The sequence below is a fragment of the Lonchura striata genome, chromosome 33 (assembly GCF_050655825.1).
Source record: "Lonchura striata isolate lonStrDom1 chromosome 33, ASM5065582v1, whole genome shotgun sequence".
NCBI lineage: Eukaryota > Metazoa > Chordata > Aves > Passeriformes > Estrildidae > Lonchura > Lonchura striata.
The window spans coordinates 7653427-7679544 of NC_140735.1; the positions used below are offsets into that span (position 1 = coordinate 7653427).

The 26118-nt window shown below is 57.5% G+C and overlaps 2 protein-coding genes across 2 annotated transcripts; both read left to right on the top strand.

Moving 5' to 3' along the window:
- The first annotated feature begins 933 nt into the window (after positions 1 to 933).
- Positions 934 to 4463, top strand: CD79A (CD79a molecule). The gene is made up of 5 exons (XM_085564608.1): positions 934 to 1547; positions 2758 to 3183; positions 3413 to 3531; positions 3994 to 4062; positions 4178 to 4463. Exons 1-5 carry the CDS (start codon positions 1457 to 1459, stop codon positions 4286 to 4288), a joined length of 816 nt encoding a protein of 271 aa, XP_085420734.1. The 5' UTR covers positions 934 to 1456; the 3' UTR covers positions 4289 to 4463.
- Positions 4464 to 5052: 589 nt separating this feature from the next.
- LOC144248006 (uncharacterized) lies at positions 5053 to 18008 on the top strand. Its single transcript, XM_085564609.1, has 7 exons — positions 5053 to 6778; positions 6855 to 6976; positions 7189 to 8044; positions 8453 to 11004; positions 12987 to 13033; positions 15919 to 16089; positions 17047 to 18008. The coding sequence occupies exons 1-4, from the start codon at positions 6268 to 6270 to the stop codon at positions 8707 to 8709; spliced, it is 1746 nt and encodes a 581-aa protein (XP_085420735.1). The 5' UTR covers positions 5053 to 6267; the 3' UTR covers positions 8710 to 11004; positions 12987 to 13033; positions 15919 to 16089; positions 17047 to 18008.
- Positions 18009 to 26118: the final 8110 nt, after the last annotated feature.

Below are 26118 nucleotides of genomic sequence, written 5' to 3' on the forward strand. Positions count from 1 at the left end.
TCGGGGGTTTGGGGTGGTTTCGTGTGTTTTTTGGGGGGGTTCGGGTATTTTTGGGTAGGAAAAAGGCGTTCCCGGGCGTCGCAGGAGCTTCCTGCAGGAAGTGGCGTGGGACCCACGGGTGGGACCCACGGATCCCCCCCGGGGTGTGGGACCCACGGGATGGGACCCACAGAGCCCCCATGGGGTGGGACCCACGGAACCCCCACGGGACCCACAGAACCCCATGGGGTGGGACCCACGGAACCCCCACGGGTGGAACCCCATGGGGTGGGACCCACGGAACCCCCACGGGACCCACAGAACCCCATGGGGTGGGACCCACGGAACCCCCACGGGACCCACAGAACCCCATGGGGTGGGACCCACAGAACCCCATGGGGTGGGACCCACAGAACCCCATGGGGTGGGACCCACGGAACCCCATGGGGTGGGACCCACGGAACCCCCACGGGACCCACAGAACCCCATGGGGTGGGACCCACGGAACCCCCACGGGACCCACAGAACCCCATGGGGTGGGACCCACGGAACCCCCACGGGACCCACAGAACCCCATGGGGTGGGACCCACAGAACCCCATGGGGTGGGACCCACAGAACCCCATGGGGTGGGACCCACGGAACCCCCACGGGTGGAACCCCATGGGGTGGGACCCACGGGTGGGACCCACAGAACCCCATGGGGTGGGACCCACGGAACCCCCACGGGACCCACAGAACCCCATGGGGTGGGACCCACGGAACCCCCACGGGACCCACAGAACCCCATGGGGTGGGACCCACAGAGCCACCCCACGGGTGGAACCCCATGGGGTGGGACCCACGGGTGGGACCCACAGAACCCCATGGGGTGGGACCCACGGAACCCCCACGGGTGGAACCCCATGGGGTGGGACCCACGGGTGGGACCCACAGAACCCCATGGGGTGGGACCCACGGAACCCCCACGGGTGGAACCCCATGGGGTGGGACCCACGGGTGGGACCCACAGAACCCCATGGCGTGGGACCCACGGAACCCTCGCGGGGTGTGACCCACAGAGCCACCCCAACGAGACCCCCACTCCAGTGCCAGGAACGCCCGTGACTCGGGGATCCTCTGAGCCCCCTGACCCAAATCTTGGCACCCCTGAGACCCCCCAGAGCCGGACTGTGACATCCCGGTGCTGAGACCCCTGGACTCCTGAGCCCCCAGACCCAAATCCCGAGAGCCCAACACGAGATCCTCCATTCCCCAAGCCCCCCGCGCACCCCGTCCCCTCCTCTGGGGTCCCGGGGGATTTTGGGGGGGGGATTTTGGGGCGGGGGTCCCTGGGGATTTTGGGGCGGGTTCCCTGGGGATTTTAGAGGGGGATTTTGGGGCGGGGGTCCCTGGGGACTTTGGGGCGGGCCGCCCCCACTTCCCTCCCCCCGGGGCACTGGGGCGAATCTCCTGCCGGGCCTGGGCGCACGCAGCTGATGGCGGCTGCTCCCCAAATCCGGGGGGCTCCCCCAAAACGGGGGGTCCCGAGCCCCCTCCTCACCCTCAGCCTCCTCCTCCTCCTCCCAGGTATCGCTGGGGGGGATGGGGGGGCTGGGGGCTTCGGGGGTCTCGGGGTTTGAGTTTGGATCTGGGGGGGGTTTGAGGGGTTCTGGGGTGTCGGGGTTTGGGGCTGAGGCTCTTGGGGGTCCCAGGGTTTGGGTCTGGGGGTTTCAGGAGTTCCAGGGTCTCATTTCCGGGGTCTTGGGGGTCTTGAGGATCTCATCTCTGGTTTTTGGGGTGTTTCAGGACTTCCGGGGTCTCAGGGTTTGGGTCTGGGGATTTTGGGTGGTCCCACCTGTGCCCACCCCCCTTAAGGGCGGGTCCCCTGTTACCCACGGCCATGGGTCCCTCCTGAACCCCTTAGGGGGTCTCAGGGGGACCCCAAAACCAAAAACAACCTCCGGGTGCTTCCCCCCAGCCACCTGGGCCGGTGTCACCCCTGGGACCCCCCCCAACTTCCGTCCCCAGCCAGGGCTGAAACTGGGGGGGCAGAACTGAAACTGGGGGGGCAGAACTGAAATTTGGGGGGGGGCAGAGCTGGAACTGGGGGGGCAGAGCTGAAATTGAGAGGACAGAGCTGAAATTGAGAGGACAGAGCTGAAACTGGGGGGGAAGAGCTGGAACTGGGGGGGCAGAGCAGGAATTGGGGGGGCAGAGCAGGAATTGGGGGGGCAGAGCTGAAATTGAGAGGACAGAGCTGGAACTGGGGGGGCAGAGCTGAAATTGAGAGGACAGAGCTGGAACTGGGGGGGCAGAGCTGGAACTGGGGGGGCAGAGCAGGAATTGGGGGGCAGCAGGGCTGGGGTTCCCCCCGGTGCCACCTGCAGGGTCCCCGTGTAAGACCCCCACCCACGGGGGGTGCAGGGATCCCCCAAAACGGGGTCAGCGCCCCTCCGTGATCCCCCAATTTGTCCCCCCAGGTTCCAAGTGCCACAACAGCTCCTTCCCCGCTTCTCCCGCCCCACGCCCGGAGACCCCCACCCACGGGGGTCCACACTGACCTCCCCAAACGGGGTCAGCGCCCCTCAGCGACCCCCCCCACCAATTTGTCCCCCCCAGGTTCCAAGTGCCACAACCTCTCCTTCCTCGCCTCTCCCACCCCACGCCCGGAGACCCCCACCCACGGGGGGGTGCAGGGATCCCCTGTGTGAGACCCCCACACACGGGGGTCCACACTGACCTCCCCAAACGGGGTCAGCGCCCCTCAGCGACCCCCCCCACCAATTTGTCCCCCCAGGTTCCAAGTGCCACAACCTCTCCTTCTTCGCCTCTCCCACCTCACGCCCGGAGACCCCCGCGCTGACGGTGCCCACCCGGCCCGGGGGCTTCTCCTGCGGCTCCGGGGGAGGGGTCCACGTCCAGCCCGTGCCCACCTCCGTGACCGCCGAGCTCGGGGAGTCCCTGAGCCTGGAGTGCCGCTTCGAGCCGCCGGACGCCGACGTCACCTGGCTGCAGGTGTGTCCCGGCGGCCGCACCTTTGGGTGCCCCTGGCCCCAGGAGCTGCCGGCCCAGGGCGGGGGGCGCTGGGTGGGCCAGGGGGACTCGGGGGTCTCCAGGCTGAGCTTCGCGCACCTGGAGCACAACCACAGCGGGCTCTACTTCTGCCGGGTGAGCTTCAGGAATGCATCCGCGCAGTCCTGCGGCACCTTCGTCAGGGTCCTCGGTGAGTGGGGGGCTCCCGAGGGGGTTTGGGGTGGGGGTCTCCCGGGGGGCTCTTGGGGCGAGAGTTCCTGGGGATTTTGGGGGGATTTTGGGGAGGTTTTGGGGCGGAGGTCCCTGGGGATTTTGGGGTGGGTTTTGGGGCGGAGGTCCCTTGGGGATTTTGGGGCGGGGTCTCCCGGAGGGGGTTTTGGGGAGGTTTTCGGGGCGGCTGAGCCGGGCTGCTCCGGCAGAGCCCGTGCCCGTGCCGTTCCTGGACCTGGCAGACGCCACCAAGAACAGGATCATGACGGCGCAGGGAGTGCTGCTGCTGCTGTGTGCTGCGGGGCCGGGGCTGCTGCTGCTCTTCAGGGTGAGGAGGGGGCTCCGGGGGGACCCCCGCCCCTAATTCGGGGTTCTGGTGTCCCCAATCCCGGCCCTGGTGTCCCCAATCCCGGCCCTGGTGTCCCCAATCCCAGTCCTGGTATCCCTGGTCCCGATCCTGCTGTCCCTGATGTTTCAGTCCTGACAACCCCAATTCCTCCTGGTTCCCCAAAATCCCCTTCCAGATGCCCCTAAATACCCCCTGCCACCCTTAATTCCCCCCCTAAGACCCCCAGTTTCCCATTCAATTCCTCCCCAATCCCCCCTGTACCCCTTTTTTGCCCCCATCACCCCAAATCCCCCCCTCAAACCCCTCTGTACCCCTTTTTCCCCCAAATCCCCCCTCAAACCCCCCTGTACCCCTTTTTTTGCCCCCATCACCCCAAATCCCCATTTTTTCCCCCAAATCCCCCCCTCAAACCCCCCTGTACCCCTTTTTTCCCCCTCCCAGAAGCGCTGGGCCAATGAGCGGCTCCTCCAGCCCAAGAAAATCTCCCTGGAGGAGGAAAACCTTTATGAGGTGACCTGGGGGGGTGGGCAGTGACACCCTGAACCCCCCAAAAAAGGGTCTGGGGTGTGTTTGGGGGGGGTCCTTCACCCCAAACCAAACCCCTGACCCCAATTTCCCTCCCCAGGGGCTGAACCTGGATGAGTGCTCCATGTACGAGGACATTTCCCGGGGGGTTCAGCCCACCTACCAGGACGTGGGTACCCCCCCTGCCGACGGGCTCCTGGAGAAGCCTTAAAAGCCCCCCAAAAATGAGGGGGGGTCCCAAAGACCCCTCCCCAAACCCCTGTGTGCCCCCCGACCCCACGAAGGCTTTGCTTTGGTATCTCAAGGCGGCGCTGATGCCAAGCCCCTCCCCAAAATAAAACTGGAGCTGATGAATCGCTAATAAACAATTAATTAATCTTTAATAAGTTGTGAATAAATAATGAGGGTGAGACCACTGGTTTCCCCCCATTGTCCCTAATTTCCTCAAAATTCCCCATTTTACCCCATTATCATGTTTCCCCCTATTTTACCCCATTATCCAAAGTTTCCCACATTTTATCCGGTTTTTCGCCCATTTCTCCCAATTTTTCCTATTATTCCCAAATCCCCCATTCTATCCCATTTGCTCCCTTCTCCAAGTTTCTTGTTTTAAATAGAATGTATGCATAACCATGAAAGATATATGAATATACAACAAGTGTATTAGTTTAAGGGTAATTCCTTTGTTCACACGGTGTGCTTTTCGTGACTTTGATCATCCGGACATCCGTAATTCTTTGCTTTTTATTGCCTTGTAGTTGCCCTAATTCTAAACTTTATTACTCTAATTGTGTTACTATTTCTATAACCATTTTATTATTATTAAACTTTTAAAATTTAAAAAGCCACGTGATTGGCGTTTTTCATACCCCCCCATTCTCCCATTTTTCCCCAATTTCCATTATTTCCCATTCTCTCTGTTCTAATTCTAATTCTAAACTTTATTACTCTAATTATGTTACTATTTCTATAACCATTTTATTATTATTAAACTTTTAAAATTTAAAAAGGCACGTGATTGGCGTTTTTCATACCCCCCCATTCTCCCATTTTCCCCCAATTTCCATTACTTCCCATTCTCTCTGTTCTCCTCCCATTTTCCCTCTCAGTTACCCCAAATTTCCCTCACTGCGCCCCATTTCTCCCCTTTTGCCCCCGATTTTTAATTTTTTTCCCTTTTTTCCCTCATTTTTCCCAACTCCCCTCAGACTTGCCCCCCCCGTTCTCACGGAGACCCCTCCCTCGCAGCGCCTTTCCCGCCTCTGCGCCCTCAGCCAATCAGCGGCCGAGCCCTGGGGCCCGCGGACCAATCGCAGCGAAGCGCGGGAAAATTCAAGCGCCTAACGGCCGCCGGCGCTGGCCCCGCCCACCGTGAGGCGGGGGGGGGGGGGGCAGGTGGGGTGGGGGAATTGGGGGAAAAATGGGGAAATTTGGGAGTGCTGAAGGGAAATACGGGTCCTGGAGAGGAATGGAGGGGCTCTGGGGGCAGATCTGAGGGGGAATGGGGGTTGGAGTGGGGCCTGAGAGCTCTTCGGGGGTATTGGGGTTGTCTGAGGGGGAACTGAGGGGTTTTGAGGGGAACTCTGGGTCCTAAGGGTAATGGGAGACCCTGAGGGGGAAATGGGGGTTGGAATGGGGTCTGAGGACCTTTCAGGGGGTACTGGGGATTTTGGGGGGTATCTGAGGGGGAAATGAGGGGTTTTGAGGTGGAAATGAGGGGTTTTGAGGGGAACTCTGGGTCCTAAGGGTAACAGGAGACCCTGAGGGCGAAATGGGGGTTGGAATGGGGTCTGAGGACCTTTCAGGGGGTATTGGGGATTTTGGGGGGTATCTGAGGGGGAAATGAGGGGTTTTGAGGTGGAAATGAGGGGTTTTGAGGGGAACTCTGCGTCCTAAGGGTAATGGGAGACCCTGAGGGGGAAATGGGGGTTGGAATGGGGTCTGAGAGCCCTTCAGGGGGTACTGGGGATTTTGGGGGGTATCTGAGGGGGAAATGATGGGTTTTGAGGTGGAAATGAGGGGAATCTGGGGAATAATTGTGAGGTCCTGGGTTGTTGGGTGAACTGGTGTCCTGTGAGTGCCAAGGGGCTCCATGGAGGGAACGGGGATCCTTGGAGGCGGTGGGTGGCACCTGAAGGGTGAAAACTCCTCAAACACCTCCTTTTTCCCATCTTTTCCCCAGCCGCCGCCATGAGCCGCCCGCTCGCCGCCCCGGCCAAAATCCCCCTCAAATCCAAGCGCCTGCGGACCAAGCGGGAGCGCAACGCCGCCAAGTTTGGCCCCAGGCTGCCCGTGGGGGGTTCCCAGCGGGCCCCCCCCTGGCTGCTGCCCCGCCCGGGCAGGGGTCTCGCCCTGGGGAGCCCCCTGCGCCCCCCAAAGCCCGTGGTGATCACCCAGAACCGCCTGTCCCACCGCGGCATGTTTAACCACATGGTCAAGTCGCTGGACGTGCGGCGCCTGCTGAGCCCCAGCGGGGACAGCCCCTCGCCAGCCCCCCAAATTGAGGAGGGGGTCCCGGGCGAGCCGCTGAAGGAGCTGGCAGCCGGCCTGGGCTCGCTGCTGGTGGGCTTCGGGGCGTTCGTGGGGCGGGAGCTGGTGAGCGAGCGGCGCCGCGGGCTCGTGGCCGCGCTCAGGAGGCACCAGCGGGGACCCCTGGACCTGGGGGTCTTGCTGGCCCACCGGACCCCCGCCCAGCTCCCAGGTACCGGGTCTTTACCACAAAGGGGTTTTTTTTACCTTTGTATTTCCCTCCCCAAATAAAGCGTTGTCTCCAGCAGGTCAGGGCGCGCCGCAGGGAGAGGCGAGGCCAGGACCCCCAGGCCCAGCGCTCATTTTGGGGGGGTGGGATGCGGGGGACCCCCCTGCTGGGACCCCCAGCCCACTCGGTGTTGTGGATACAGTGAGTGCTCCAAAAAGCGCCCCCCAAACGCTCCCAAATTGCTCCAGATTTACCCCTAAAACTGCTCCCCACCTCTCCCTGCAGCTCCCCCGCGCCCCCAGCCCCATTTTCGGAGCCCTCGGAGAGTGGAAGGTGAGTGTGTGGTTTGGGGGGTCCGGGGGAGCCCCCACTGCTTTTGGGGGCGTTTTGCTGATGCCCCCCTCTCTCCCCAGAACCCTTTCTCTTGGAGCTCAGCCGAGGATGAGACCCCCGGGGGGCTCCCCCAGACCTGGGGGGGCCCCGGGGGGCTCCCGCCGCCACCCTCCCCCTTTTGGGGGTCCCCACAGCTGCCCCATGGAGAGGAGGAGGAGAAGATGGGGGGGGATGCAGGCTGGACCCCCACGGCCCCCCCAGCCTTCAGCCCGGACCCTCCACCCGGGAGAGTCCCCCGCGCCCCCAGACCCCCTCGGGCCCCCAAAATCTGGAGAACCGAGACCCCCTGGGACCCCCCGGGTCCCTCCCGCGCCCCCTGGGAGCCCCCAAGACTGCCCTGGGGTTCCCCGGACCCACCCCGAGCCCCTCCCAGACCCTCCCGGGCCCCCCAGCTCTGGAGCCGCGAGCCCCGCAAGGCACCCCCCGTCCCCCCCCGACCCCCGTGGGACCCCCCGAACCGCCCCAGATCCCCGTGGGACGCCCCGAGATTCCCGTGGGACTCCCCGAACCCCCCCAGACCCCCGTGGGACCCCAGCCCCTGGAGCCCGGAGCTGCCCAGGCCCGCCCGGACCCCCCAGCTCTGGGACCCGGAGCCCCCGAGACCCCCCTGGGACCCCTCGAGACCCCGCCAGGACCCCGCGGGTGTCCCGGGACCCCTCTGGGATTCCCCAGATCCCACCTGGCCCCCCCTAGACCCAGCCGGGTCCCCCCGGACCCCCCAGCTCTGGAGCCCGGAGCCCCCCTGGGACCCCCGGCCCTGGAGCCCGGAGCCCCCCGGAGCCCCCCAGGACGCGGAGCCGCCGCGATGCTGCTGCTGCCGGCTCTGTCGCGACACAGCCCAGCGCCGCCCGCTCCATCGCGACCCGCTCCATCGCGACCCGCTCCATCGGGACCCGCTCCATCGGGACCCGCTCCATCGCGACCCGCTCCATCGGGACCCGCTCCATCGCGACCCGCTCCATCGCGACCCTGCCCGTCGCGACCCGCTCCATCGCGACCCGCTCCATCGGGACCCGCTCCATCAGGACCCGCTCCATCGTGACCCGCTCCATCGCGACCCACTCCATCGCGACCCGCTCCATCGCGACCCGCTCCATCATGACCCGCTCCATCGTGACCCGCTCCATCGCGACACGCTCCATCGCGACCCGCTCCATCAGGACCCGCTCCATCGCGACCCGCTCCATCGGGACCCGCTCCATCGGGACCCGCTCCATCGCGACCCGCTCCATCGCGACCCGCTCCATCGCGACCCGCTCCATCGCGACCCGCTCCATCGGGACCCGCTCCATCGTGACCCGCTCCATCGCGACACGCTCCATCGCGACACGCTCCATCGCGACCCTCCCCGCCCCGCCGCTCTCCATCGCGAGCCGCGCTGTCGCTGTCGCTGTCGCGACCCGCCCCGCTGCTGCCCGCAGCCCCCGAAGCGCCGCCGCCCCGGCTGGGGAGGGGTCGGGGGGCGACCCCCCTCGCCCCCCGCCCCGCCGGGCTGCGGGTGCCTCTGCGGGGGGGGGGGTCGGGATGAGGGGGGGCCGTGACGGGGCGACCACCCCCCAATAAACCCTGCTCAGTCACAGGGGGCCGTGACGGGGCGACCACCCCCCAATAAACCCTGCTCAGTCACAGGGGGCCGTGACGGGGCGACCACCCCCCAATAAATCCTGCTCAGTCACGGGGGGCCGTGACGGGGCGACCACCCCCCAATAAACGCTGTTCAGTCACGCCCTGCGGTCCTGCTGTGCTTTCTGCTCCCCCCGAGGCCCCGGTGACCCCAAATTCCACGGAGACACCCCCAAAACACTCTGGAGACCCCCAGATCCCCCCCAAACCGCCCTTGCGTCTCCCGGTGCCTCTGGCTTGGGGTCCCCAAATCCCTCCCAAGAAGCCTCAGCTCCCCCAAATCCCCCCCGATACACCCCAACAATCCTTCCTGCCAAAACCCCCTCAAGCCCCTTCCCACACAAACACCATTGTGGGCAAAGCTGGCTCCAGTCAGTCACTAATCAAATTTATGGATAGCAGATAAATTGGGGTCACTAATTAAATGTACCGATAACAAAACCAGACCCCTGACAAAAGAGAACCCTTAAAATCCCCTCCTCACACCTGGCCCACCTGAGGGACTGATGAGAGGCCGAGCCGGGCTGCAGCACACTGGGGGACGTTTCTGGGCTTGTCGTCGCTTTTGGAGCGGCAAGAGATTGTTTGGTTTGATATTTTTAGGGTTTTTGGGTGCCGGTGAATGCTTTACCTGCGAAACAACCAGCTTTTCCCCACTTTTCTCCAGGGAAATCTTTCTCCCAAACCAGCTTGACGGGAGGGGCCGCTTGAATTTGTTTTTCCAGAGGAAGCCCCTTTGGAGGTTTTTCTCCCAAAATTACCCTAAACCAGGAGAGGCAGGGAGAAGGGGAGGGAGCTCGTCCTAGTTCATCCCAGTTTGTCCCAGTCCATCCCACTGGACGTGGAGGTTTCTCCTGCTGCACACGGACAGGAGGAGCCCTGTCCCTGTCCCTTGGGCCACTCTGCCTCCTGAACCTGCCGGCTTTGCAGGATTTCTCCACATTTCTCCAGGATTTCTCCACATTTCTCCAGGATTTTGGAGGATTTTCCACATTTCTCCAGGATTTCTCCACATTTCTCCAGGATTTTGGAGGATTTTCCACATTTCTCCAGGATTTCTCCACATTTCTCCAGGATTTTGGAGGATTTTCCACATTTCTCCAGGATTTCTCCACATTTCTCCAGCATGAAAGCTGCCAGGGCTCTGGCTGGGAGTCGCATTCCGTGTTGGGACTCGGGTGTTTATTATTTCCCACCAGTGACACCATCTCACAGCCCCGAGTTCGGCAGCTTTTCCCTTAGCAAGGCACAAAACAGCTAATTAACTCTTGTTGCAAGGTCTTTTCAAGACTAAACTGTCCGATTAAGAAAGGACGCAGGGATTATTTTCCCTTTTAACTCAATAACTGACCTTTTAGAAATACAAATATAACTATAGAAATATGTAAGCAATATATTAACATACGTATAAAAATATAAAATGGAATAAAATATAATAGGAATAAATGTAAGAAATTATAAAAATACAATTATACATCAATACACATTACAAATCCGAATGTGAATATAAATGTGAAAATGTAAAAATAAACTCTGTTGAAATGCAGTTTAAGAGGAAAGGTTTTTTCTTTCGGTTCCTATCGGGTCCGAGGCAGGTTTTTTGTTCCGTTCTTTCCCGCGCGGATCTTTGGGGCATTCGCTGCTGACGGCGCAGTGCTGCCACCGTGTGGGAAGAGAGCGGCACTGCAGCCCGCCGCCCGCGGCCGCCATCTTGGGAGTGGCGAGGACGTTGAAATTCGAGGACCCGTGTCTGTTTTTTACACCGCCTGAATTGCCCGCACCGCCGGCGCCCCCCGACGGGATTTTCCGCGGCGGTTCCGATGCCGTGCACACGGGCTGTGGGGTCAGGAGCGCCGCGAGCGTGCGGGTTTTTGGCGGGAGCTGACAGGCATCGGCAAAAAACACCTCTCTCCGTCAAGGTCCCCACGGGCCGCCATCTTGTCGCGGACCCTCTGGACAAGTGCTGCCGCCTTGTGGACACAGGGTGGTACTGCAGCCCCGCAGCCGGCACGACCCCCAAACCACCGGGACGGGCGAGGGGCGGGAGCGAGCGGCGAGTCTGTGAGTAGAGGGGAGGGCTGAAGGCGGCTGAGCGGCGGCGCCGGAGAAGGATGGCAGCGGCGAGGGAGGCTTGTTGTCCCTCGCCGGCCACTGTCCATGCCACCACGCGTTGCGGATTTCTGTCCCGCGCCAGCAGCTGTCCGTACCGCAACGCTGGCGCTGACCGGGAAGCCAAAAATTCCCTTTAGGAGCCCCAAAAATCCCCCTGGGACCCCCAAGATTCTCTTTGGAATCTCAAACCCCCCCTGGGACCCCCAAAGACCCCATGAGACCCCCAAAATTCCCTTCAGGACCCCAAAAGCCCCCCGGGAAGCCCAAAATTCTACTCGGGACCCCCAAAATTCCTCCCAAAAGCCCTCTGAGACCCCCAAAATTCTCCCCAAGACTCGAAACCGCCCCCTGGGAGGTCCAAAATTCCCTTCGGGACCCCAAAACACCCCCTGGGACCTCCAAATTTCCTTTTAGGACCCCTGAAATTTCTCCTGGGTCCCCCCAAAAACTCCCGGAGACGCCCAAAATTCCCTTCACGACTCCCCAAAAACCCCTGGACACCCCAAAATTCCTCCTGGGATGCCCCAAAGACCTTCCAGAACTCCCCACGCCCCCCCCCCCCCCCCCCCCATTTTGGGTCCCCCCCCAATTCGGGGTTTCCCCAGGTTTTTGGGTCTCCCGGCTGGTGGCTCATAAGGATGACCTCGACTCGGACCCCAAACTCCCGCCGGGTTTCGGAGCGCTGCCCTCGGGCCTGGGGGGGCCCCGGCAGCCACCGGCCCCCGAGGACGAGACCCAGAAGTGAATTTTGGGGGTCAGGGGTGAATTTTGGGGTTTGGGGAAGAAATTTTGGGGTTTGGGGAGCTCAGGGATATTTTGGGGTTCAGAGTGGTTAATTTGGGGTTTCAGGGTCGTTTTGGGCAGGGTTTTTGGGTATTCTTGAGATGGCTTTGGGGTATTTTTTGGTGGGTTTTAGGGTATTTTTGGGTGGATTTTTTGGGGTATTTTTGGGAGGGTTTTGGGCTGGTTTTGGGGATTTTATAGTGAGTTTTCTGGGTATTTTTAGGAGGGTTTGGGTATTTTTGGGTGGGTTTTTTGGGGGTGTTTTTAGGACAATTTTTGGGTATTTTTGGGTGGGTTTTGGGCTGCAGGCAGCTCAGCGGTGGCGCCTTACGTCCTTGGGTGAGCTGGTTCCCAGCAGCAGAATGGTCAGCAAAGAGATAAGTGTGAGGGAAAACAAAGCAAGCATAGAAAGCCCCAAAGGCGGGGTTGACCTGTTCTAGAGACACCAATGAGGACCCTCAGTTTTGCAATATGTATGAGCTTCATTATAACGGGTATAACTGTACATGTGTGCTTGGAATAAACTGAAACTTGTTGACATTATAGAATGGGCTTGTTTCCCATCATTTCTCCACAAAAATGGAACTTTCGGCTCGTCTCTATGGTTTCTGGAGGACTTCCGGCTCATCTCTATGGTTTTATGGAATTTCCGGTTAGTCTCTATGGTTTCTGGAGGACTTCTGGTTCATCTCTATGGTTTTATAGAACTTCCAGCCCATCTCTATGGTTTTTGGAGGACTTCCTGGTCGTCTCTATGATCTTATGGAACTTCCGGTTCATCTCTATGGTTTCTGGAGGACTTCCTGTTCATCTCTATGGTTTCATGGAACTTCCGGCTCGTCTCTATGCTCCTGGAGGACCTCCCATTCATCTCTATGGACTGTCTCTGTGGTGGCTCCTGCGCGTGCGCAGCTGCCACGAGGGACCGGACGCGGGAACTGCGCCAGGAGAGTGCCCAAAAAAATGTGGGAAAAAAGTGAAAAAACGGGAAAAAAAGGACAAAAAGCGGGAAAAGGAACCCGGAGTCGGGATGGGAGAACGCGGAAATGGGGGGAAAGTGACTAAAAATGGGAAAAGAGCCCAAAAATTGGGGATGAAAGGGCGAAAATGGGATTGGAAATGGGGGGGAAGTGACCAAAGTCGGCGAAAGCCGAAAAGTGGGAAAAAGATCTGAAAATGTGGGAAAATCACACAAAGAAACGGTTTAGGAGCCCAAAAATGTGGGAAAGGCAAAAAATGGGGAAAAGGCCAAAAACCCCCCCAAAAATAAGCGGGAGCCCTCCGGTCCCGCAGGGCGAAGGCCCTGGCGCTGACCGGGAACCAGGGAGTGGAACCGGCCATGGACTGGTGAGAGGGGGACCCCAAAAACACTCTCGGGACCCCCAAAAAAACCCAGCGGGATCCCCCAAAAACACTCCCGGGACCCCCAGAAAAACCCAGCAGGATCCCCCAAAATCAGCCTCGGGACCCCGAAATCGCCCTGGGACCCCCAAAACCCCACTGGGACCCTCAAAATAGGCCCCAGGACACCTGAAATTCCATCTAGGACCCCCAAAAACCCCCTGAGATCCCCAAAATTCCTTTCAGGACCCCCAAACCTCCCTCAGGATCCCCAAAATTCTACTCGAGACCCCCAAAATTCCTCCCAAAAAGCCCCTGAGACCCCCAAAATTCTCCCTAGGACTCCAAAACCTCTCCAGGAGCCCCAAAGTTCCCTTCAGGACCCCAAAACACGTCCTGGGATCTTCGGGTCCGCACGACCCTACAATCCTCAAATGAGGGGTCCAACACCGCGAAAACGGGGCCGCACGTTGGGCGCCAGCTGCCGCGCTCCCGCCCCAAATCCCTTTTCTCTCAGCCCCGGCTAGCTCTTGTGGGGCGAGGGCGGGCGATGGAGGCACCCTCCGCCGCTCCCAGCTGGGGTTTGGAGAGTGCCTTTGTGGGCCCCGAGCAGCGCTAGCAAGCCTCGCGGTGGTAAATGAAGAGCGGATCCTGCTGGGGGCTAAGTCCGAGTTTATTGTAGCCCAACGGGGCCAAATGTCCTAGAACGGTGCCAGCCAACAGGAACAAGCACAAGGTGCTTGCACTGGCTTATAAACTGTAAGGGAGGGGTATCCAACGACCAATGGGGATAGGGATAGGGGGTGGCTCCGGGATGGGGGAATATGGTGGGGTCCAATGGGGGAAGGATATGGGGGGAGCCCCAGGTCCTCGCCCAATCACCCGGTGCCCTGAGTAGAAGCTTCTGGATGGATGGGAAGGGGCACTGAGTGATAGACAAGGCACCTGGGGGGGGTAAAATGCCTCTTTCAGGGTGATGGATAGATACTGGGAAGGCGGGAAGGGAGGACAAGGCGGGAAAACTGGGGATAAACCAAGTTGTACATGGGGGTACAAAGGAATAAACCAATACATAATACAGGGATAATAAAACATACAAATAACGCAACTCCACACTGGGACCTCCAAATTTCTCTTTAGGACCCCTGAAATTGCTCCTGGGACCCCAAAAACTCCCTGAGAACCCCCCAAAAACCTCTCCAGGACCTCAAAACCTTCCATGGGACGCCCAAAATTCCCTTCAGGACCCCAAAACCTCCCCTGGGACCGCCAAAATTCTACTCGGGACCCCGAAAATTCCTCCCAAAAACCCCCTGAGACGCTCAAAATTCTCCCCAGGACTCCAAAACTCCCCCTGGAACACCCAAAATTCCCTTCAGGACCCCAAAAACCCCCCTGGGACCCCCAAAATTCCCTTCAGAACCCCACACCCCCAAGGACCCCCAAAATTCTACTCGGGACCCCCGAAATTCCCCCCAAAAACCACCTGAGATCCTCAAAATTCTCCTCAGGACTCCAAAACCCCCCTGGCACGCCCAAAATTCTCTTCGGGACCCCAAAACCCCCCCCAGGAGCCCCAAAATTCCTATCAGGGTCCCCGAAATTCCTCCTGGGACCCCCCAAAACCCCCTGAGACCCCCAAAATTCCCTTCAGGACCCCAACCCCCCCTAGGACCCACAAAATTCTACTTAGGACCCCCAAAATTCCTCCCAAAAACCCCCTGGGAAGCCCAAAATTCCCTTCACAACACCAAAACCCCCCCTGGGACTCCCAAAATTTCCTTTCGGACCCCAAAACCCCCCCTGGGACCCCCAAATTTCCCTTCAGGACCCCAAAATTCCTCCTGGCACCCCCCAAAAACTCCCTGAGACCCCCAAAATTCCCTTCAGAACCCCAGACCCCTCCCGAGGACCCACAAAATTCTACTCGGGACCCCCAAAATTCCTTCCAAAAAACCCGAGACCCCCAAAATTTACCTCAGGACACCACAAGCCCCCCTGGGACCCCCAAAATTCCCATCAGGGTCCCTGAAATTCCTCCTGGGAGCCCCAAAACTCCACTGAGACCCCCTAAATTCCCTTCATGACTCCCCAAAAACCCCCTGACACCCCAAAATTCCTCCTGGGATGCCCCAAAGACCTTCCAGAGCCCCCCAGGACCCCCCCAATTTTGGGTCCCCCCCATGATTTGGGGTTCCTTTCAATTTTTGGGTCCCCAGGCTGGTGGCTCATGAAGACGACCCCGACTCGGACCCCGAACTCCCCCCGGATTCAGCCCTCCATGTGTCCTTGGTATCAGAGGCTGGAATTGCAGAGTTGCCACTTTACCCCCAGACGTAATTTTTGATGTGGTTGTGCCACTTGAACAGTATTTGAAATCTGTTTGTGCTCTTGCAGCAGCATTTCCGAACCACAATGGAAATCTAGTCCTTCTGCCTGGGGCTGCTCACAGAATCGTGGAATCCCAGAAGGGTTTGGATGGGAAGGCACCTTTATTTAAAGCTCGTCCCGTTCCACCCCTGCCATGGGCAGGGACACCTTCCACCATGCCAGGGTGCTCCAAGCCCTGTCCAGCCTGGCCTTGGACACTTCCAGGGATCCGGGGGCAGCCACAGCTTCTGTGGGCAACCTGTGCTGGACAGCAGCTTTGAAAGGCAGAGTGAAGTACAGCTGTGATTTTTGTGCTGCCCCTAACATTGTATTGCCTGGCAAATGTGCCTTTGGGGGTTTTTGGGTTTTTTTTTTTTAGTTTTTTTGGGTGGTTTTTTTTTTTTTTTTCATTTTTTTGTGACTAAAAAGCTACCTTGTGTTCCTGGAATGTTGCATTCTACCTCTGTTGTTTTCCCAGTCAGTCTGGATCCTCTGCTTACATTTTTTCCTTCACTTATTAGATGTCATGGATGTGCTGGCTGTTCTGATGGAGGGCAGTGATGGCTTAGATGAAGGAATTGGGTTTTCTTTAAATGAAGACGTGATTATCCAAACATTTCCCTTCAGTGCTGTTGTCCCTGCTGCATGAGCAGCCAGGAATATGCTGTTGTTTCAGTCTGAAAACGGAACAGGTACAGGTTTTTTTTTTGTTTTATGTGTCATTTCTAGCAGTGGAGTGAAAGCGGCATCACTTCTACCCTCTTGTAATAATTTTTTACCGTTTATAATTTTTTACCTTGAGGCATTTTATTATCTTCCCTGCAGGCAGCAGGAGGTTCAGATTCACGGTGCTTTGTGCTCAAGAGGGGCATTGTAGCTCTGTAGGTGCTTCTGCCCTTTTTCCCTGACCCTGAAGAGAAGGGACACTGTCCCTGCATGGACAGTCTTGGTGTGGAAGTAGCTGGCCTCAGTAACACAGCGTTTTAAGGGCAGAGCGTGGCGATCAGGAGAGGAAGGTGGTTCCCGTGCCTGTGGGCAGCTCTTCCCGAGATCAGGGAGAGGGGACTGCATTGCTAAGTAGGAAGTGGATGCGTTTCCCAAGGAAAACTTCAGAAATTAAGCTCCAGGGGCAAACACTGTGAGGTTCTACCACCTCCTTGAGGACATCCTTAAAACCACCGGGGCATCAGCAGGGCTTGGAGCAGGACTGGCCAACCCCAGAGCACCTCACGAAGCCCTCTGTGTGTCTGTGGCAGTCGAGTAGCACCTGGGGGGTGCTGAAAGTCCCAGTTCTGAGAGAAAATTCTGTTTAACTCGTACACGTTGGCTGGGTGTGTCCCCCCAGTACAGCTCGGTTCTTCTCTGAGGCGGTGCCTGGCAGGGTCTCTCCCTGTTAAGGGCCGGGCGTGTTTTTGGCACAACACAGTGAAGGTGGATTATTTGCTTCAGCAAGAGCTGATGATGTCTGGAGGGTTTTTCAGGTACCTCAGCGGCCAGGAGCACCTGTCTAGGTCACTAGGAACACTTTTTGATCTCGATCAGTTCTTTTCTGCGTGAGGCTCTGTGGGCTGCTGGCAAGGCCCAAAGTAAGGAAGGTTGCCCCAGTGTCCGTGCTCATGTCAATAGTTTAATTTATTTGGCTTTTCTAGGAGCAGACGTCGTGGAGGACCTTGGTGCTGTTTTCACTGGCCTCCTGCACTCTCCGAGAGAACCCCTTGCTCCCTGCGTGACGTTCCAGCTCTGTGACAAAGATCCCGAGTCCCTGAAAGCTGCTAAGTATCCTCAGCTCTACCAGTTTAACCAATACTATAGACTCTGGATGCCCAAGCAGTCCCAGGCACCTGTGGTATGGAATCCCTGAAGTCACTGAATTCTTGGGCCAGTATTCCTATAAAATCCTCACAGTTGACAGAGGTAACATTTCCATCAGAAACAGTGTTTTTATTGAGGAGGTAATTCTGCATCTCTTGTTGATCGTGCTGGGGACACACGTTTGCTCCAGGGCTTTTCTCTGATGACACAAGAGGTCTCGGTGGTGTTTGGGAGGCGATGCCAGGGCTCAGGGCTCATACAGAGACTCCTCACCGGGCACAGCAGAGCCTGGTGTGTGCTGTGGCCTCTGTTTACAGCGACCGGAGTTCCCCCGGGTGGGTGGAGGATCACAGGCCCCTGGGCTGGGTTTGGTGAGTTTTTCTCAGCTCAGCAGTGTGAACACTCCAGATGCCCCTGGGGACACTGCTGGACAGCATCCATCCACTCTCTCCATCCACTCATTTGTACCCAGGAATGTAGGAAACTCTGACTGGGGACGGGCAGTAGTTTTGAAAATCATGCCCTAGCCTTTTTCTCTAGGAACGAACCAAGCGAGTGCCCTGAAACCAGCGGAGCAGCTGCAGGGGCTGAAGGGAACAGAAAGGGCTCCCGGCACCTTTTGCCTCCGTTCTCTGCCATTCCCCAAAAGGCATCGCAGTCCTGGAAGAGGCGTTTGTCATGCAGCCTGCCAAAATAAAGACCTGTAAAATCCTAGCTCTGCCTTTTGTTTAACGTGTTCTTACTTCCTATTTATGTCATCACAGAAAGCAAGGAAAGAATAAATGTGTCTGGTTCCCACTATTGCTCTGTGCAGGCATTTTTAAAGGCTGCTGTACTTCTATCCTCTTTTTCCACTCCAAGCTTGACTTTTCCCCTCCTTTTTCGAGGTCTGCTGCTTTGGGTGTCCCAGGCAGGGCTGGGTTCCTCGGCAGGGGTCTTAGGATTTGGTGCAGATTCTGCTTTTTGCCATGGTGTATCAAAGTGTGCCAGCAAAAGGACTGTTTTCTCCAGGGGAAAGCTTTCTCTCAATGACCATCAATGCATATATGTGTTTTAATCGTGTAAACAGGTGGATTAAGAAAAGCCGACACCTGTAGCAGATTTTTGTTGGATCTGTGTCTGTGAGAAGTGGGCTGTGTGCTGGAGAGGGAGAGACCAAGAGACGCTGTTGGAGAGTGGCAACAGCAGCAGGTGTGAGCTGTTAAGTTGATGAGGGCTCAGAGCAGCCACAGGTGCGAGCTGTTAGCATGATGAGGGCTCAGAGCAGGCACAGGTGCGAGCTGTTAAGATGATGAGGAGGAGGGGCGGGTCCCTCCGGGGGGAGGTTATTTAAGGGTGAGGCTTTGCCTCAGCCGGGTTTTGCACAGAGCTGCTGGAGAAGAGGAGTTTGTGGGGGGCTCGCGGGGCTGTCTCCTGGAAGGACGGTGAGCGCTTCGGACAGGGTCCGGGGGATCACCTGGATCCCCACTTGGATACGTGGAGCATTGCTCAAAGGAGGAGCCCAGGGACAAACCTTTGTGCCGAGAAGCAGCAGCCAAGCAGGTGAGCCGGTGCTGTGCCTTTATAGCGGGGACTTTTCTCCTTTCCCTTTGAAATTTCGTCATCCTGGGGTTGAATTGGAGGGGGCAGTCCTGTGGTCCCACCTTTTAAGGGGTTTGGACTGATGTAAAAAGCCCCCTTTTGCCATCATTTGAGGAAAGCCACTTCTTTTCTTCTCTTCTAGGGGACACGATTGAAGGGAAGCCTACATTTCTTTTCCCTTGTTGGGGTGAGGTGAGCGCCGGAGCGTGGCATCAGTGTCGGGGCTTCAGAGGAAGGGAGCTGCAGCCGTGGCAGCGCTGGCAGGGCGGGGATCGGGCTGTGCCGCTGCATTCGGGGCGCTTCTTCTGCCCCCGGCCCGGCAGCAAAGGGTCCGGCGCGGAGCCCTGCCGGCAGGGCCGGGGTGGAAGGGGAGCTGGGCGCGGCTGGGCTGCCGCGGGCCCGCCGGAGCCGCGCCGGTGCGAGCCGTGCGGAGCCGAGCGGAGCTTTGGCCGGGCTGGCGGGCGGGGGAGGCGGCGCGGGCGCCGCGCCGGTGCCGGCTGGTGCCGCCGCTCCGTCCGCTCCGGGCGCGGGGCTCGGGCGCTGCCGGGGCCCCTCGGGCCCGGTGCCGGCCCCGCCGGGCCGGGGGCAGCGGGCGGGGGTCTCCCGGCGCGGCGCCGCCTCTGCCTGCCGGAGGAGCCGCTTTCCTGCCGGAGCCGCGCTGCACCCGGGGCCGGGAGCGCGGCTTCGCGTTCTCCAGCCTTCCTCGCTGCGGTGTTTCTTTAGGGTCTCATCAATGTGTTTTAAGGATTTTGGGGCTATTTTTAGAGCTCTTCTAGGAATATTTAGAGATATTTTTTAAAGGTTCTTTGGGGGTTTTTAGGGGTGTTTTAGGGGCTTTTTAAAGTAGAGTATTTTTATTGTATTTTAAGGGCATTCTGAGGCTATTTTCATGTTTTTGTCGGGGTTTTAAGACATTTTGAAGATGAGGGGTTTTTTAGGGCATTTTTGTGGGTTTTTTAGGGTCTTTTCATGGCATAGAGGCTGAGGGACAGCTTGAGGGTGACAGAGGCTGGGAGCTGAGGGGGGAACAGGGGAGGGGACAGTGGGTGACACAGAGAGATGCTGAGGGGGGCAGGGGCAGCTGGAGGGTGACACAGAGAAGCTGGGGGCTGAGGGGCAGAGGAGAGGGATTAAGGGTGGCACACAGGAGCTGAGGGGCAGCTGAGAGGGGCTTGAGGGGCAAAGGGGGGTTCAAGGGTGACAGCCAGAGCCTGAGGCTGGGGGGCTGAGGGAGGGGTCAGGGGTGAAGGGAGAGGGTCTGAGGGCTGGACAGTCCAGTGGAGATCAGGGCTACAGGGTACAGCTTAGGAGGCAAGTTAGGGTACAGGTGCGGCACCCCTCACCCAGCCCTAACCTCACCCTAAGCAGCCATTTCCCTTTTCACCCCTAACAACAGCAGCACAGCAAGCCTGACAGCGAGACCACACCGGAAGCCTCCCAGTGGGACAGGGCAGCGACCCTCGCACCAGGACAACGCCAGAACCCTCAGAGGACAACAGGACCTGCTGCGAAAAGGTAGGGATGACATCTGTGGGCTAGAGGGCAACAGGAAGGGGTTTGGAGGCAGAGCAGGCTTCCTTGAGTGTTTTTTTTTTTGCAGGGCTATTAGGAATATTTAGGGGATTTTTGAAGGCTTTCTCTGGCATCTTTTAGAGAATTGTTATACCTTCCTAATGGCTATTTTAGAATTCCTTGGTGTATTTTTATGGTCAGGATGAGGGTGAGACAGGATGCCCACTGAAAATGTGGAGTATTACTGGAATGCTTTGGGAAGGTGCCAGTGGAGGGCCAGAGGGTAAGGTGCCATGATGCTGGTCTGAAGGTTGTGAATTCTGAGCAAAGCAAAGTGGTTGTGGTTAGGGTTATATGGTGGCAGATTTCCCAAGGAGAAATCCAGCACAGAAAAAATCAAGCCGAAGCTTTGTATGGTCAGATTACAACAGGTATTCGGCATGAAAAAAAAATCCCAGAGTACTTGGGGGTGGGAGATGCAAGATGAGGGAAATCCAGTGAGGTTTTGACATTGAGGAGGCAAAAGGAAACGTGAGACCTGAAAACCAAGGGGATCGCAGGGCCCTGCCAATGAATGAGGGTAATCTATATAGTGAAAGCAAATTCAGAAGCCGAGATTCCTGGCATCAGTTTGTAGGGCTCCCTTGGGTCTATCAGGGCAGCACAAGTTTGAGGTGGGGACAACATGGGTCTGGGTTCCAACCTTCGATATAAGGATTTTTTGCAGTGAGGGCCCTGCCCAGGGCCAGGGGCCCCTGGGCACATCCTTTTTCCATTTTCCCTGGGAAAGGAAACTCAGCAGTCCAGGTTGCTGATGTCAGTTTGTAGGGCTCCCTTGGGTCTATCAGGGCAGCACAAGTTTGAGGTGGGGACAACTTCGGTGTGGGGTCCATCCTTCGATATAAGGATTTTTTGCAGTCAGGGCCAGGGGCCCCCGGGCACATCCTTTTTCCATTTTCCCTGGGAAAGAAAACTCAGCAGTCCAGGTTCCTGATGTCAGTTTGTAGGGCTCCCTTGGGTCTATCAGGGCATCGCAAGTTTGAGGTGGGGACAACTTCGGTGTGGGGTTCATCCTTTGATATAAGGATTTTTTGCAGTCAGGGCCAGGGGCCCCTGGGCACATCCTTTTTCCATTTTCCCTGGGAAGGAAAACTCAGCAGTCCAGGTTCCTGATGTCAGTTTGTAGGGCTCCCTTGGGTCTATCAGGGCAGTACGAGTTTGAGGTGGGGACAACTTCGGTGTGGGGTCCATCCTTCGATATTTGGATTTTTTGCAGTGAGGGCCCTGCCCAGGGCCAGGGGCCCCTGGGCACATCCTTTGGCCATTTTCCCTGGGAAAGGAAACTCAGCAGTCCAGGTTCCTGATGTCAGCTTGTAGGGCTCCCTTGGGTCTATCAGGGCAGCACAAGTTTGAGGTGGGGACAACTTCGGTGTGGGGTCCATCCTTCGATATAAGGATTCTTTGCAGTCAGGGCCAGGGGCCCCTGGGCACATCCTTTTTCCATTTTCCCTGGGAAAGAAAACTCAGCAGTCCAGGTTCCTGATGTCAGTTTGTAGGGCTCCCTTGGGTGTATCAGGGCAGCACAAGTTTGAGGTGGGGACAACTTCGGTGTGGGGTCCATCCTTCGATATAAGGATTTTTTGCAGTGAGGGCCCTGCCCAGGGCCAGGGGCCCCTGGGCACATCCTTTTTCCATTTTCCCTGGGAAAGAAAACTCAGCAGTCCAGGTTCCTGATGTCAGTTTGTAGGGCTCCCTTGGGTCTATCAGGGCAGCACAAGTTTGAGGTGGGGACAACTTTGGTGTGGGGTCCATCCTTCGATATAAGGATATTTTGCAGTCCGGGCCAGGGGCCCCCGGGCACATCCTTTGGCCATTTTCCCTGGGAAAGAAAACTCAGCAGTCCAGGTTCCTGATGTCAGTTTGTAGGGCTCCCTTGGGTCTATCAGGGCAGCACAAGTTTGAGGTGGGGACAACTTCGGTGTGGGGTCCATCCTTCGATATAAGGATTTTTTGCAGTCAGGGCCAGGGGCCCCCGGGCAAACCCTTTTTCCATTTTCCCTGGGAAAGAAAACTCAGCAGTCCAGGTTCCTGATGTCAGTTTGTAGGGCTCCCTTGGGTGTATCAGGGCAGCACAAGTTTGAGGTGGGGACAACTTCGGTGTGGGGTCCATCCTTCGATATAAGGATTTTTTGCAGTGAGGGCCCTGCCCAGGGCCAGGGGCCCCTGGGCACATCCTTTGGCCATTTTCCCTGGGAAAGAAAACTCAGCAGTCCAGGTTCCTGATGTCAGTTTGTAGGGCTCCCTTGGGTCTCTCAGGGCAGCACAAGTTTGAGGTGGGGACAACTTTGGTGTGGGGTCCATCCTTCGATTTAAGGATATTTTGCAGTCAGGGCCAGGGGCCCCCGGGCACATCCTTTGGCCATTTTCCCTGGGAAAGAAAACTCAGCAGTCCAGGTTCCTGATGTCAGTTTGTAGGGCTCCCTTGGGTCTATCAGGGCAGCACAAGTTTGAGGTGGGGACAACTTCGGTGTGGGGTCCATCCTTCGATATAAGGATTTTTTGCAGTCAGGGCCAGGGGCCCCCGGGCACATCCTTTGGCCATTTTCCCTGGGAAAGAAAACTCAGCAGTCCAGGTTCCTGATGTCAGTTTGTAGGGCTCCCTTGGGTCTATCAGGGCAGCACAAGTTTGAGGTGGGGACAACTTCGGTGTGGGGTCCATCCTTCGATATAAGGATTTTTTGCAGTGAGGGCCCTGCCCAGGGCCAGGGGCCCCTGGGCACATCCTTTTTCCATTTTCCCTGGGAAAGAAAACACAGCAGTCCAGGTTGCTGATGTCAGTTTGTCGGGCTCCCTTGGGTCTATCCGGGCAGCACAAGTTTGAGGTGGGGACAACTTCGGTGTGGGGTCCATCCTTCGATATAAGGATTTTTTGCAGTCAGGGCCAGGCACCCCTGGGCACATCCTTTGGCCATTTTCCCTGGGAAAGAAAACTCAGCAGTCCAGGTTCCTGATGTCAGTTTGTAGGGCTCCCTTGGGTCTATCAGGGCAGCACAAGTTTGAGGTGGGGACAACTTCGGTGTGGAATCCATCCTTCGATATAAGGATTTTTTGCAGTGAGGGCCCTGCCCAGGGCCAGGGGCCCCTAGGCACATCCTTTGGCCATTTTCCCTGGGAAAGAAAACACAGCAGTCCAGGTTGCTGATGTCAGTTTGTCGGGCTGCCTTGGGTCTATCAGGGCAGCACAAGTTTGAGGTGGGGACAACTTCGGTGTGGGGTCCATCCTTCGATATAAGGATTCTTTGCAGTCAGGGCCAGGGGCCCCTGGGCACATCCTTTGGCCATTTTCCCTGGGAAAGAAAACTCAGCAGTCCAGGTTCCTGATGTCAGTTTGTAGGGCTCCCTTGGGTCTCTCAGGGCAGCACAAGTTTGAGGTGGGGACAACTTCGGTGTGGGGTCCATCTTTCGATATAAGGATTCTTTGCAGTCAGGGTCAGGGGCCCAGGCTCAGGGGCCCCTGGGAACAACCATTTTCCATTTTCCCTGGGAAAGAAAACTCAGCAGTCCAGGTTCCTGATGTCAGTTTGTAGGGCTCCCTTGGGTGTATCAGGGCAGCACAAGTTTGAGGTGGGGACAACTTCGGTGTGGGGTCCATCCTTCGATATAAGGATTCTTTGCAGTCAGGGTCAGGGGCCCAGGCTCAGGGGCCCCTGGGCACATCCTTTTTCCATTTTCCCTGGGAAAGAAAACTCAGCAGTCCAGGTTCCTGATGTCAGTTTGTAGGGCTCCCTTGGGTCTATCAGGGCAGCACAAGTTTGAGGTGGGGACAACTTCGGTGTGGGGTCCATCCTTCGATATAAGGATTTTTTGCAGTCAGGGCCAGGGGCCCCCGGGCACATCCTTTGGCCATTTTCCCTGGGAAAGAAAACTCAGCAGTCCAGGTTCCTGATGTCAGTTTGTAGGGCTCCCTTGGGTCTATCAGGGCAGCACAAGTTTGAGGTGGGGACAACTTCGGTGTGGGGTCCATCCTTCGATATAAGGATTTTTTGCAGTGAAGGCCCTGCCCAGGGCCAGGGGCCCCTGGGCACATCCTTTTTCCATTTTCCCTGGGAAAGAAAACTCAGCAGTCCAGGTTCCTGATGTCAGTTTGTAGGGCTCCCTTGGGTCTATCAGGGCAGCACAAGTTTGAGGTGGGGACAACTTCGGTGTGGGGTCCATCCTTCGATATAAGGATTTTTTGCAGTGAGGGCCCTGCCCAGGGCCAGGGGCCCCTGGGCACATCCTTTTTCCATTTTCCCTGGGAAAGAAAACACAGCAGTCCAGGTTCCTGATGTCAGTTTGTAGGGCTGCCTTGGGTCTATCAGGGCAGCACAAGTTTGAGGTGGGGACAACTTCGGTGTGGGGTCCATCCTTCGATATAAGGATTCTTTGCAGTCAGGGCCAGGGGCCCCTGGGCACATCCTTTTTCCATTTTCCCTGGGAAAGAAAACTCAGCAGTCCAGGTTCCTGATGTCAGTTTGTAGGGCTCCCTTGGGTGTATCAGGGCAGCACAAGTTTGAGGTGGGGACAACTTCGGTGTGGGGTCCATCCTTCGATATAAGGATTTTTTGCAGTCAGGGCCAGGGGCCCCCGGGCACATCCTTTGGCCATTTTCCCTGGGAAAGAAAACTCAGCAGTCCAGGTTCCTGATGTCAGTTTGTAGGGCTCCCTTGGGTGTATCAGGGCAGCACAAGTTTGAGGTGGGGAGAACTTCGGTGTGGGGTCCATCCTTCGATATAAGGATTCTTTGCAGTCAGGGCCAGGGGCCCAGGGCCAGGGGCCCCTGGGCACATCCTTTGGCCATTTTCCCTGGGAAAGAAAACCTAGCAGTCCAGGTTCCTGATGTCAGTTTGTAGGGCTCCCTTGGGTGTATCAGGGCAGCACAAGTTTGAGGTGGGGACAACTTCGGTGTGGGGTCCATCCTTCGATATAAGGATTTTTTGCAGTCAGGGCCAGGGGCCCCCGGGCACATCCTTTGGCCATTTTCCCTGGGAAAGAAAACTCAGCAGTCCAGGTTCCTGATGTCAGTTTGTAGGGCTCCCTTGGGTCTATCAGGGCAGCACAAGTTTGAGGTGGGGACAACTTCGGTGTGGGGTCCATCCTTCGATATAAGGATTCTTTGCAGTCAGGGCCAGGGGCCCCTGGGCACATCCTTTTTCCATTTTCCCTGGGAAAGAAAACTCAGCAGTCCAGGTTCCTGATGTCAGTTTGTAGGGCTCCCTTGGGTCTATCAGGGCAGCACAAGTTTGAGGTGGGGACAACTTCGGTGTGGGGTCCATCCTTCGATATAAGGATTTTTTGCAGTGAGGGCCCTGCCCAGGGCCAGGGGCCCCTGGGCACATCCTTTTTCCATTTTCCCTGGGAAAGAAAACTCAGCAGTCCAGGTTCCTGATGTCAGTTTGTAGGGCTCCCTTGGGTGTATCAGGGCAGCACAAGTTTGAGGTGGGGACAACTTCGGTGTGGGGTCCATCCTTCGATATAAGGATTTTTTGCAGTCAGGGCCAGGGGCCCCTGGGCACATCCTTTTTCCATTTTCCCTGGGAAAGAAAACTCAGCAGTCCAGGTTCCTGATGTCAGTTTGTAGGGCTCCCTTGGGTCTATCAGGGCAGCACAAGTTTGAGGTGGGGACAACTTCGGTGTGGGGTCCATCCTTCGATATAAGGATTTTTTGCAGTCAGGGCCAGGGGCCCAGGGCCAGGGGCCCCTGGGCACATACTTTTTCCATTTTCCCTGGGAAAGAAAACTCAGCAGTCCAGGTTCCTGATGTCAGTTTGTAGGGC

Bases quoted from the DNA above. Each gene is read 5' to 3' on its own strand.
- CD79A (XM_085564608.1), top strand. From the start codon at position 1,457: ATGGCGGCTGCTCCCCAAATCCGGGGGGCTCCCCCAAAACGGGGGGTC. The intron at 3,532-3,993 runs GTGAGGAGGGGG...TCCCCCTCCCAG, and splicing joins GGCTGCTGCTGCTCTTCAGG to AAGCGCTGGGCCAATGAGCG. The intron at 4,063-4,177 runs GTGACCTGGGGG...TTCCCTCCCCAG, and splicing joins AGGAGGAAAACCTTTATGAG to GGGCTGAACCTGGATGAGTG.
- LOC144248006 (XM_085564609.1), top strand. From the start codon at position 6,268: ATGAGCCGCCCGCTCGCCGCCCCGGCCAAAATCCCCCTCAAATCCAAG. The intron at 6,977-7,188 runs GTGAGTGCTCCA...CTCTCTCCCCAG, and splicing joins CACTCGGTGTTGTGGATACA to AACCCTTTCTCTTGGAGCTC. The intron at 8,045-8,452 runs ACCCGCTCCATC...TCCATCGGGACC, and splicing joins TCGCGACCCGCTCCATCGCG to CGCTCCATCGTGACCCGCTC.